This window comes from Homalodisca vitripennis, chromosome X (genome assembly GCF_021130785.1).
Source record: "Homalodisca vitripennis isolate AUS2020 chromosome X, UT_GWSS_2.1, whole genome shotgun sequence".
Lineage (NCBI taxonomy): Eukaryota > Metazoa > Arthropoda > Insecta > Hemiptera > Cicadellidae > Homalodisca > Homalodisca vitripennis.
Genome location: NC_060215.1, coordinates 55794386 through 55808366, shown reverse-complemented (window position 1 = coordinate 55808366; position 13981 = coordinate 55794386). Strand labels below are relative to the sequence as shown.

Sequence of the window (13981 nt, the reverse complement as noted above, 5' to 3'; positions counted from 1 at the left end):
ATATAATATAATATTTAACTTCTTAAACGTAATAAAAACACGAGTTTGGAGATATATGTGGAACCTATACTAAGCACTCACAACATTTATTAAATTTGAATATAATTTATCAAGTAAATATAATAGTTTAGCTCTCAAAAACTGCATTTTGGAATCTTAAAACCGATTACATGAGCTCTGCCATAGTCAGAATTTCAGTTTTCTCTTAAATGGGACAGTATCATAAATATCTCTGAAGTGCTCAGGAACAAAACAGAAGCAGCTCTCTGCGGCCACCAAGGGCGATCTCTCCTCAACAACCAATCGATTGATTTTTCATTGTCTCAGGGGTACCTGCTTTGCGCCTTTTAGAGAGCGATCCTAGGAAGTGAATATTTTTGGCCTTGTCCTCATTTATGCTTAGCTAAAAATAATGTAAGGTATGAAGATTGGACAGTTGCGGCCAAGTATTAAAATTAAAGTATTGCAGGATGTTTTTATAGGACAATTATAGTTGAATTTTACTACTACTATGACTTTTGAAATTATTGCCTGATGTGTGTAAGTAAGACACTTAATTCAGGCAATTTCGGATTAATATCGTACGTAGGTAGTATAGACTATTTTTATCCCTACAAAACTTCAAAGATTCAAAATAGTATATACGAAGCTTTCAAATTGTCTGCTACCCAACTCCCTGTCCTTTTTTATATATAGAAATAGAAAACGTTTTTAAATATAAATACACACACACACACACACACACACACACACACACAAAGTCTAATATATTGTTAGGTTGTGTATTACCTTTTAACGTAGGAAAGTAGCAAAATCTAAGGAAAAAATTATTAAACGAAACTGCATTCGCTAGAATTAGTGGTGATATAAATCAATTAGTCAAATATTTTCAGGTAAATCACAAATGCCTGTCTCTCCTACAAATTTTACAAATTTTAAAATTAGTTCTTAACATGCCTAATTTCCTTAGCAATGGTAAGGTTCAATTTTTTTTATTAAATATGGATTACATGTTGTCTAAATGAAGATTTTCTAAATGTACAAATAAAAATTTGATAGGAAGATCTTAATTTTTAGAAAATATATATACATTTTAAATATCTACTTTTTATATAGGCCTAACACATTTTCTGCATCAACTTGATATTTTTAGTTTGAATATATTGTACATGAAGATGATATATTTAAAAAATATTTGTATAAGTTCATATAGTAATGTATCAAACGTATCTGATAACGAATCTTTCGGGAATGCAGACTAAGGCAAAATAACGAGTAAGTAGGAAATTTGTAATTATTTAACAACAATTTATTTATTAGGCAACACAACATATTCAAGCTTCATACAGGGGATACATCGGACTGTAAGAATCTTGTAATCTATTCTCTTATACGCCATATATTTAATAATATCTATTATTTATGATTCGAGCCAAAGTGTTAATGGCGAATACTTTATAAGAGTAGGTATCATGTTATTAAAAAATAACGGAAAAGAAATTAATAACACGATCGGAATGGAGGGAGGGGACATTTTTCTATTCAAATAAGAATATAATGTTTTACAAACAGATTAATGACAAAATATGTGGTCATGGATATAATGATAATTTATACAATTAAAAAATAAGTTAAAACTAACTGACATAATTTTGTAGGTTTTATAATTGTAAATAAAACAATTTCTATCACATAGTTATGTTGAGATAGTTTCTTCATATACAACGTAATCTTTATATCATTAACAACGTTGTTGAAAATTAAAAAAAAATTTTAATCTGACACATTGTAATTGATAGAAATTAATGTTACCACAATAGTTAGAGGTCACGGTTCATGAAATGTTACACAGAAGACATTTACTGTTGTTACGACATAAACAATTTTAAAACTAACTGACACTAAGTTACTAAATTTGTTGTAATAGAATTAAACACAAGTATTGCGCTTATATAATTTATAAGAGGTAACTAACAGAAGGCTTACACTATTTGAGAGTTGCCTGATTTTACGTTTAGTTACCAAGTTGAAAACTTGCTAATGAGAATTCAACTGTTAATAACTAGTACAAACCAGTATTTACAAAGCAATCGAAATAAATTACTAAATGTCACTCCTTAATAAGTTGCAATCAAAGTATTACACTATTAAATGTGTATTTTATTTTTAAATTTAAAAAGTCACCAATCCAAACAGGTAATAATAATAAGATGATGTGTTGTTTCAGCTGCACTCGGAGTACAGAAGCACTTATCGTTGGCATGAGTACACAGGCCCCAGACAAGAGATCATCCGCAAACCTCCACAGTCCCAGCCCCAAGGTAAGATACCCTCACATGTTATCTCATCTTGAGAAGCCAATATAGGGGCATTTTAACTAACTTCACCTCAGTCATTTATCAAAATTCAATACATTTCAGTAGAGAGGACGCAAAGTATTATAAGAACTATCAGATTATAAACGCATGATGGTTTCACTTATTTCATACATATACGTGATAAAATGGAGCTTGTGCAATTATAAAGATATGCATTTTTAACATGCGGAAAATAATCAAAGATAATCCGTTTGATAATGAGTAAGCTGATATAAAGGAGTGTCGAAAGATCTAAGAAACGTCGATATATCGCACAGACGGACTCCCATTTTACCTTTTAATCAAAAAAACAAACAGAGTTCGTCCTTTTTTACCAAGAGTTATCGTACATACTGAAAGATTAACCGCTCTTTGACCACTTGATCCAAAATTTAATACGGTTCTTCCTTGTACCATTGAAGATCATATGTACCAAGTTTCAAGGCTCTGTGTTTATCTTATGAGTTATCGCACAGACGGGAAGAACAGATGGACGGACAGCCTTTTGACATTATCACTCCCAAATAATATAGGTTTCTTCTATGGATTAAGAGGAACCTAAGTTCTAACTCTCTACGACCTCTCTATCTAGAGTTAATGCACAGACGGACGGACAACGACACGATTTTTAAAGAGGGCTCTGTCGGTTTCTTAATAATAAAATGTTGCTTTTCATCAGCATTGTCTTTTTTCTTTATAACAATTGTCTGTATGTAAATACTCTGTAATGAAAGCCTATTCATTTTGTGTGTTTTTATTTAGCTGATTAATGCTATCTTGTGTTTAACAACATGAATGTTAATCACTAATTTACAATTCAGACTATGTGTAAAAAGCTTATAATTATTATTTAAATTACTATTTTAAGCATCTTTTAGCAGTGTACTTGATTGATATGAAGATATTCTGAAATCAGCACCGAAAAAACTGTAAAAATCAATGTAGTTAAATTGTTTATGATCCCACTTGCTTATTATACAACCTAATGGCGCATTATGAAGAATATCAGGTTATAGAGACAATGAGTAATGAGACTGCAAGAAACTGTATAGATAATAAACAAAAAGTCTCAGACCACAGCAAAACTTCGCTCCTTTTGTAAATACTCTTCAGAAAAATGTTAAATGTGAGGAAGAATATCTTCCGGCAAACCACAGTTTAATGACTGTCATTTACCTCATTTACCTTGAGTAAACAACGTTGAGCACAATAATTGGGACAGACAAAACTTTATTTTAGCTCTAAATAAACCTTAACACTGAATGTAACTTTTATGTTGGCAAACTCATAATTAAGAATAGGGAAAGTATGTAAATACTAAACAGAGACTTATCTTTTTTTTAACTGATTGAATACTCTTGAAGCAATTGGAAAAATTTTAAAATGTAGTAAATGCTATTAAAATATCATTTTTCCAATATAATTCATTTTTAATGAGGTTTTTCGAAACCAAAGGTATCATTGCCAGGTGACTCCACAAATAAATATTTTCATTGTTTTTATTGCAATTAATATTAAAATGCCATATAGTGTAAATATGCAAATACAATTTTGAAACATTTCAGCCAAGATAAAAATTTATAAATGACTACAGTTTAATATTTGAATGAATTGAGAAGAAAGAAGACTGGAATTGTAATTACAGTTTCGTCCATTAAAATAAATAAAATCGGAAAAGTTTTGTTTTAATAAGATTTACTACATTTTTTAAACTCAGTATTAAAGTAATACTAAAATTATTTAAATTAAGAGTATTAATGGTAAGTTGGGGTTATTTATTTTAAATTTACATTCCGATAATTTTAGAAAAATATCCTTTAATTACCAATTGAAAAAGTAATGGTGATTTTTGTTTATTTCCTTTTTCGCGGAAACAATTACACCGTTATTTCCCACTAGGAAGCAATTGTTTGGGGAATTATCTTTTTGTGACAGACAGGTTTATTGCTACAGTTGCTACTGTCAGTCTAATTTTACAAATTTTTCAAATGCATGTTTTGCTGATGAGATAACCTAGCACGATGTTTTACAGATGGTTTATTGGAGGCAGATTTTATTAGATCCAATGAGGTTTGACCAGGGTATTTTAGCGTACCTCCTCAAGACATCTCCGTGCAATTTTAGTCAACTTGAACAAACTATCAGGGACTATCTGGCTTTAATAGTTAGCATTCGGAACTCAATAATCTTGAGAACAGAGTAATAGCTATTCAGTCAGGCAAGAGGCCAATATTATTGATTCGGAGTTCAAGAAAAGTAATAGACCTTTATAATCTTTGTCCCAGCCCACAGTTATCTAGCCAACTTTTCCAAGTTATTCATGACTTTCCAAGGGTAAACTGACCTTTGTTTTACACTCATTCATTTCATACAAAAGGTTTGGACCTATGCGCTCCTTAATTAAGAAAGCTTCGGAGGAAAATAAAATTAGCATTCAATTCGGTTAGTTTTCTAAAACTTTTATATTATTTATGGTCACCTCTCTTTAGTATACGTTTTCTTGAGACAAGATAAATTAAAAATATTTTGTCACCCTGTGCGAAATTACTTATATTTAAAGCAGTATTTGGAATTATCTTAGTACTTTTGGAAACTGTTCCCAAGGAGGTTGTCCCTTCTGTGATTGTCCGGCATACTCAAAACGACAAAATATAAGGTTGTGAAATTTTTTATATGAAATATAACTGTATGAAACCACACATTTTCACTAATGTAATGTGTCAAATGTCTTAAATAATATTTCATAAAAACATATACACTATACAGACTATGTTTAATTAAATATATATATATATATATGTGTGTGTGTGTGTGTGTGTGTGTGTGTGTGTGTGTGTGTGTGTGTGTGTGTGTGTGTGTGTGTGTGTGTGTGTGTGTGTGTGTGTGTGTGTGTGTGTGTGTGTGTGTGTGTGTGTGTGTGTGTGTGTGTGTGTGTGTGTGTGTGTGTGTGTGTGTGTGTGTATTTGGTGAAAAAATCACATTCCTATCTTCAGCCTTTTTCTTGGCCTCATTACAAACTTGTCCAAACGTCCTATTTTAAACGTTTAAATTGTCATAACGTTATCAGAAAATCTAAATAGTTTTTCTGTCTTCAGGGAAGTAGTTTGACTGAAGAGAAGTGACTCTCAAATTAAGAATAAATGCAACCAAAACCGACAGAACCACATAGGATTCTTAATTTATAATTTAGGCCAAAACGTATTATTATTTTTTTTTTTTAGGAGTATTATTTTTTTGTCGGAAAAGCTATCCAACTATAAAGAGTTGAAGATTACACAGTATGTTTCCAACAGCGTTCCAAACTTTCACCATATTATTCCTTGGGTCGAAATGGAAAAGAATTTTGCTAGTAAGTGACTTTTTTGTATCTAACAGAACGTAAATCCTATGTACTCCTAAATGTCAAATTGGCTACACGCAAACATTTAAATTGCATTTGATTTACATAATTATACATCACAACGAATAGTGAATCTCTTGACTTCTTGCAAAGAATGTTTACACATTTCCGCCGTTTTTAGGCTGGTGAAATGACTATTTTCAATTTTTAGCAGAAATTTTGTTTAAAATGGGTTATATATTCATGACAAATTAACAACACGGTAACTTGAAAAATGTTGTTGTTATGAACTTTTTAGAAGAAACACAAACAGGCAGAAAACAAAGCAATTTATGAACCTATGTTTGTAGGATCTTATTTCTTACTTCTATTAAGGGACTATATCCTTAAGTTTTAGAACATAGACTAGAAACATCCTTTGCGATTGCTTATCTCGTACATGCAACTCGCTCAGCCGGGACTCGAACCTGATTTTATGAATATTCGGTATTCCGATTAGATGTTAGTTCCTTTATTTAAACACTTGTTAAATCCACAACGAAATAAAAAATAATTTATGGAGAAAAAGTAAGAGCTTTAATGATATCAATCTCGCCCAGCAGGTGAGGGTGAAACCCAGGTGGAAGAGGGCTGAAAATAATTAAATACGTGCTAATTTAAGTGTAAATTAATATTGTGCATTGTGTAAAAACTGAAATGCATTTTACAAAAGGTACGTAAAAATGGGTTTAAGAGGTAGCGACTTAAAATTAAGTACGTATCTTATTCAAATTAAGACGAATTAATTATACCTAATTGTTTAATATATACATACATTTTTATTGTTATATCGTGGAGGTAAAAATCTAAAAAAAATACTATTGAAATCTTTTATTCCTGAACATTTAAGATCTGACTGTGTAAGAGCACAGAACTGTTAGGTAACGAATTAATGTTTAATGTATGTTGAATATGTTAATAAATAATGCACCTAAAGGGGGCCAGGTTTCCACATTCAATGTCACTGACTTTTCCTTTAAGATGGAGAATATATGAGGAATTTGCAATGTGTTACGAAATGACGTTACGGGGTATAATCTCACGTTCTAATGCTTCGAAAAAAGCTGTGGTAAATATTCAGCCCAAAGCAGAATCCACTATAGGTTTTGTCTAGTATCAAGTTAAACTTCACAAATTTCACGCACCTTTAGACATATAAATACAAATTTTTTAAGAAAGTCATAGATTTCCTACTCCACTTTAATAAAAACTATAATATAATATTAGTGTGTTATCTGGTATTTGAACGATACGAAGTATACCAAGTATAAAGGAACGATTGTGAAAGTAATCTTATTAACGCCGACGAAATGCTTTCAAAAGAAAGATAATCCCTTTCATCGCCTTTTGAAGCTTAGTAGTACTCATACGAAGAATGAGTGGAAGAGCTCTGTAGTTGTACTCAATGAAACACCTTTTTTATTTACATTCATCTAAGTTTAAGATCCCAACCTAACCTAACATGTGTTTACTTTTAGTAAAAAGTAATGTTATACTTCGACAGGGACAATATAAACAGACGGTATTGGAATAATATAGATTTGCTACAATATTAATACAAATTGGTCTCGTGATTTTGTGAATTTTCATGAGATATAAGCTACTGGAAAACGTGTTAGATATACAGCCAAAAGCACAAAATTGTCCAACACTTTCAGTATTTAAAGCGTCATTTTGCCAATCATGTACTCGTATTACAACTAATGGGCCTAATACAAAGTAAGCCAAAGAATGTTTACCAATAAGAGAGCCAATAAGCCCAACATGAGGGCCTATGATTAAGATAGGTTTTGTGATTCTATAAGTGTGTTTTAATAAATTAAGGGGACATTTATGTACATAAGAATCTAACGTAGCATACAGTTCCGAAATTCCACAAAGTCGAATCAATAACGGCCAGACGGTTACCGTAATGAAAAAGTACAAATTCTTCGTGTTTATTCATTGTATTTCTCATTCAATATACATATTAGTATAATGAATTGTAGTAACGGTATAAATAAAATAGAAGTTTAATATGAAGTTTTTATAGCAAATATATTGAATCAACTACTACAGTCATGTAAATGAACGCACAATCTTAGTTATTTCGGTATTTTTGTATTTTCTGTCATACATTTATATGACGTAAAGGGGTTGTAAATAGGGTCTATCTGCATGTTGTGCATGTGCCATGATATTGAATAAAATATGTATACACTTAAAGTTAAGCTAATTCCCGAATTTAGATAACTACCCACGATAGGGCCTGGGGCATAGCTCCTATTGAGCTGAAGGCTAGTACACTATAGATGTATATATGATACAAATAAGAGAAAATGATCAAGATAATTTTGCTTAATTCAATTATCAACTTGAAATTTCGCAATTCGATAAACCTCTAATATAGAATCATAACTTGAAAACCTTTATAGAGGCTTTTAACTATCCAGCTTTGATAACACTCCTTGAGTCAAATACTGTTTACTTTTATTTCTTATGGATAAAGAAACCTAACAAGTTATTTATATTTTTACTTTTTTATTTCAGACCCCTTCCGATAGAACAAAAGTTAGGAGATGGACTTGTGTTTAGGTATCGTGTTAGGTCAAACGTGTGTCAAACCACATATATGAATTTCGGCTTGCCAATAAAAACATTCGTTACCTAATTGACTAGAGACTAAAAATTTTGATATTGTAACATTGAAAAAAAGATGAATCTAATAACTGTAAAGTCCAATTTTGTATCGCACTAGAAATCTCCTGGCCTGTTATTTTCAGTACGGTATTTTATTTTGAAAAATTTAACATTTGTGGGTGTACGGACTTGTAGGTGAAAACTCTATTCATATTTGATAAATGTCAAATTGTTAATGTAATTTCGTAAGCAGTACAACATTAAGGACATTCTCTTATTGGAGCTGAATGGACTCTTGGATTTCGGAAAATGCTCAATTGCAGACATTGAGGCCTAACAAGGAAAATTATTATATTCAATTTAGGATAAAAGTAATATTTTCAAACGCGTTTTCCAATACAAGGACTTGCCTTATTGGAATAGAATATTAAAAAGGTAATAATTTGTAGGCGCCATGTACAAAAAGGATTTATATGGTATGCAGTTATGCATATTATATGCCTAAAACAAAATGTCTGCAAATCGTAAACTAAACTTACCTAAAGGAAGAGCGAACATGCCGACGGCCGCAGCAGAGATTTATGGTTTTGGAAGAACAAAAGTTAATGATAAAACGTGACACTTATCAAATTGAACAGGACGTTATTGACAGTGTATATCACGATGGAGATGAAAATGATACGAGCGAAAGACAATGAAACCTACGAAGTATGCGGAGTTCGACTCCGTAATGAACTAACGAATTCATCAAGCACGAAGTTAAGTAATTCCGCTACTAGTAATTGGCCAGGGATGTAGAATAAACGAGTTAACTTTTAAAGGAAGCATTAAGTGAGTTAAATTGGTGTAATCGGTTGTTGGTTTAGATAACTATTCATCACACGTTTTTCTAGAATAAAATAAAATTATGGTATGCACTTGAGTGATCAATACATCACAACATTTACGATTATTTTCACAATTTTACTTTATTTATAGTTATTTACAATCAATATTTTCTCACATTTAGTTTAACACACGCGACCAATGGAGAAATATAATATTACTACTGTCAACTGTATAATAGAGGGGGGGGGGGCGTTGTGTAAGGGTTCGACATTCGATTTCAGGGGAAGATGTTTAAATGAATAAATCTTTGCTGATAGTTGAATGTGACATAAAAGACACTCGGATAAAATTGTATCTTAAAAATGTTTCGTTTTGGTTTTCAGTACACTTTAATTGCAAACATTGAGACTATAACGACACGACATTCCATTTAAGTTTCACAGAACTCTTTGGCAGTGTGTGATAACAGTGCGATAAAATATGTAGTTTGTTTAGTAAGAAAATTTGTGCAATACTTTTAAATGCTTATTCTTTTCATGGTAGTTTTGTTGTCATCCATTCCTAGACCAACATAAAAAAATTAACATGATGTGAAAATTAATCTTCACATTTTCCAGCATATTAATGTTATAAACCAACCACACACAACTAATACTTAAAAAGAATAGAACTAAACAATAGTTAAGCCAACTTACTGTTTCACATCTCGGCAAACCCACTCATTCAATTACAAAATTCTAAATGTTATAGCATAAAAAAGAAACATACTTATTCCCATCAGGGTAGTTCGAGACAAAGTCTTTTTGGCTTATTAGGCTTTCAGTAACAATGCCTGATAACTTACCGAAAGCCATCAGAAATGTCGAGTACTCTACTAGGAATTATATACATTAAACGTAGACTTCGGCAACTTGTTTAATAAGACTCAGAGAAAAAGACTTTGACGAAGATATGAATTTCTTACTTACAGTATGTATAAATATCCGAAAACGAGATGTTCTAAATATATTACTACTGAAGGATATAGCTGTTTTAATAAATTATGATTGATGAAAAATGCATGATTTTTAAATGTAAAATGTTACTTAATAAATTTAATTTTTTTTATATAAAATGACGAATTACATAATTTTCTTTAATTATTGTTCATAAACATATAATAACAAGTTCGTATCTTTCTCTTCGCCTTTTATGTTGGCTTGGCATCAAAATACCACCAATGACTAATTTGAACTCTCAAACTCATTTAGTACTTATAGTGAGATGTACACCTTTAAATGGTAAAAACTCGACCTTAACGTGTTCTTTGCGTATTGACATCTATTTAGGTACAGTTATCCCGACCGAATAAAAACAATAATGAATATTAAAGTAGTTTCAAATAAAGTCTTCAATATGCACACAGCATTGATAATCAAAATGAATATGTTCGAACATATTTATTGACTACATAAACTGATATTACGGTCGCAAACAAACTCTATAGATTTAATCATAAATTTAAAAATAAAATTACAATAAGTCTGAGTTTTTTCATCTGTGACAGGAGGAGCACCTGCACCCACGCCACGGGCTCCAGACGAAGACGCCCAGAGAGGAGACGCTGTCGAACAATCGACAGGTAACTGGGATAAATATTTTTTTCATTGAATATAATATTTCTTTTTTATAAATATTCTTATTTTATTTACGAAGAATATTTACATCTTAAATGTAGAGGACACCAGTACGAGTACAGAAATACTAAACTTAAGTTTAATTATCTTAAGATATTTAATCTTAATATTAATATTAATAATAATCATTAATGATTATGATATTAGTATGGTAATATTACTTATATTTTTTGTACATAAATATCATTATATACGGATACTGAAGGTATACTATATCAAGTAAGACGTTTTAACTGAGAATGAAAAGTTGATAACACAAATATTTATTGTTAATACTTATTCATTTATATTAATTATAAGGTGTGTTAAGTTTCTCACAGTTTTTTAGGATACAAAATTCCCCCATGTCTTTTAAGTTCAGGGGGAAGAGCTGTATTTTTTTGTCTTCATACGGAAAAGACATAAGAAAATTGACCCACGGAGAATTCAACCGTTGCTCATCCGGAAAATGAGATATCTCTGTTCTCAGTAGAATATTTTACTTAATATTTTATACTCTTATAATAAACTTGACCGTGACAGTCAGACCGAAACGTTATTTTTAAACCTTAAATTCTTGTATATTAATATAATTATAAACTTTTACTTTAATAAAAAAAGGTGCAGTAAAAGAGAATTGGTTGTATATACTTGTACAAATACTGAAGTATATATTACATACAGTAACTGGCTGTAAGTGAAAATGGTTACGTTTTCCAGTTACCCTATATACACTAGTGTACAGTTCATACTATCCGCGAATGATCTAGTTGCTGATATTCTGCTATATACTGAGTTAAATGTAGGGTTTCCTATTTGTTTTATTGATCCCGCACTGAAGTAATTAATCATTGGCCACCATTTCGGAACGATTTGCTGAAAAATGCAATCAACTAGCGTGGTGAAACTCAGGTATAACTAGCAATTTCAATTTTGAATTTTAACACTCTGGCTTAAATTAATTTAAACCTCAAAAAAGAAAATTCTACTCCAAACGAAATAGAACGCATCCTTGTCATCACATCGATTGCGCAGACGTGTAACTTCCTCACTCATACGAACAAATCCGAAAGTTATTACGAAACACCGAAACACTTTTGAGCAAATTGTGCGAATCTGAATAAAACTACAGATAGGCCTAGTTTATTATTTTTGGAATTATCAACTGAAATGCTATTTAGCTATGACATTTATTGCGCTGTTGGTGCTAATATTTCATTTTTCAATCTTTTTCGACTTTTTTGAGTGCTCGAATCTACGCTATTGAAATGTGAATATTGAATTATATTGAACATGTGTAATTCTTATCATTTTTGTGCTATTAAGCACTATTGTTGGTCATGGTTCATGATATTGACCATTTTGTAGAGCTATAAATTCGTTAAAGTAAGACGTCTTAATCCGAATGGTACTTTCAAATCAATGAACTTTCTCGTCGCTCAAAATCAATAGGTTGCTTTTCACCTTATTTAGGCTTCACATTCATGAGTATCTATTGACAAAGAAGGAGTAATCAACTAATGTCTAGTTTCTGATGCGATGTAGTAAATTATTAGGCAATATACAACGTCCGATTACGTAACACAGAAGTACACTGTAAAAATAAACCTGTATGTACAAAGAAAGGAGTCAAGCTTTTAAAATGGACTTTTGTATCATTAAGAAAAACTGAAATCCCGGTTTTTACCTGTAACATTCTTTTTTAAATATCCTAATATGTCCCATAGATGTCGGAGAAACGTATAATATTCTTCGTAATAGAATAAATACGAACGGTAACCGAAAGGAAGTTACAAATTCAAATTCACCTAGAAATTTGTTTAGTACCTCTAGATTCCACCACTAAGACTAAATTTCTCTGTACATTTCTAATATTTGACTATAGGGCGTTGCTAGGAAAGAGATCATTTATAACGCTGTCAAATATTTCATATGTTTTGTTTTGTGCAAAAGTCCGTTCTAGGCAATCAAGGAAGAAGCAGAACTTTGTTTCATGTTTGCTGTAGGTAATACACTCTCCAGTAAAGGAGGAAATCTCTCCATACAGCAAATCATACTTACACGTTCAGCAAACACACACACACGCGCGCCCGCTCGCACGCACGCACGCACTCACGCACACACAGAATTGTTTTCTGCTTTTCCTGCGGATCGATGATTTGAACTACACAGAAATGTTTATGGAAATTTTACTGAAAAATTCAAAATTCTTGAAAATAACTATATTGGGATTTAACAGGCACCAAGCAAATGGCCACACTATGTGTGGGATTCGCACATGGATCTGAAGGGATAATCTGACCTGCTAATGCTGTTACAAATATCAGGGATAAATATTTGCAGTTAAAAGGATTACAGACAATCTTAAGTGAAAGAAACATGGTCTTTCAAGGACTAAATTTTATCATGAAGAGGGTGAAATGCTTAAACATAAAGCTTCACGTGAACTTTTTGCAAGCTTAAAATCTCATGGTTCAGTATTCAACACCTGATGAAGATGATAGGTTCCAGTTCTGTAAATGTGGTGTTTTATTGTAAAACTTTACGCTGGAAAATGTTGTAAATTCCGTTATTCCATCTAATCATCTATGGTTAATATTGAACTTTGAAAAAAAATCTGCCACATATCACCTTAAAAAGACCTTAAAGAAAATCAACAATCTATAAGTTAATCGATTGGTAAATTAGTATGGGCTCATTCAGAAGTAAATGTTTTTAAAGACACAAATATAATCCCTAAGTTTTATCAAAGGAAGCTTCTATAATATAAATAAAATGTTCAATAAAATTAAATTTAACAGAATGTTCGCGAACAAAATCTCCAGGTTTCCATGAAAAAATCCATGAAAGATACTTCAATGTGTTTCTGCTGTGTTAGAAAAATAGCTTAGTCTGACAACAGTAGATTTAAACCTAGATAAATTTGGAATGATGTAGATAGAAAGTTTGAAGTCAACTACTATTAATTTAATATTTATTTTATAACTTTAATCAATATCTTTCAGAATATTTATTTTGGCACATGTGTTTGGTACAATATTTCAAACTACCAAGTATAATTGAATTCCAGAGAAGTAAATTATGGCAAAATTAACAAGTTAGTTTAAAGTTGACTAATTGCTAAGGTTTGGCTATGGCTCTAA

At 31.2% G+C, this 13981-nt stretch overlaps 1 protein-coding gene across 15 annotated transcripts in view; it reads left to right on the top strand.

Moving 5' to 3' along the window:
- The window catches only part of LOC124369008 (proteoglycan 4), a 218418-nt gene that overhangs the window by 40635 nt on the left and 163802 nt on the right, over positions 1–13981 (top strand). For all 15 annotated transcript variants that reach the window (XM_046826629.1, XM_046826630.1, XM_046826625.1 and 12 more), the window contains exons 2-3: positions 2228–2321; positions 10730–10804. In XM_046826629.1, coding sequence (XP_046682585.1) covers positions 2228–2321; positions 10730–10804 — 169 coding nt within the window. The remainder of the gene's footprint in view (positions 1–2227; positions 2322–10729; positions 10805–13981) is intronic.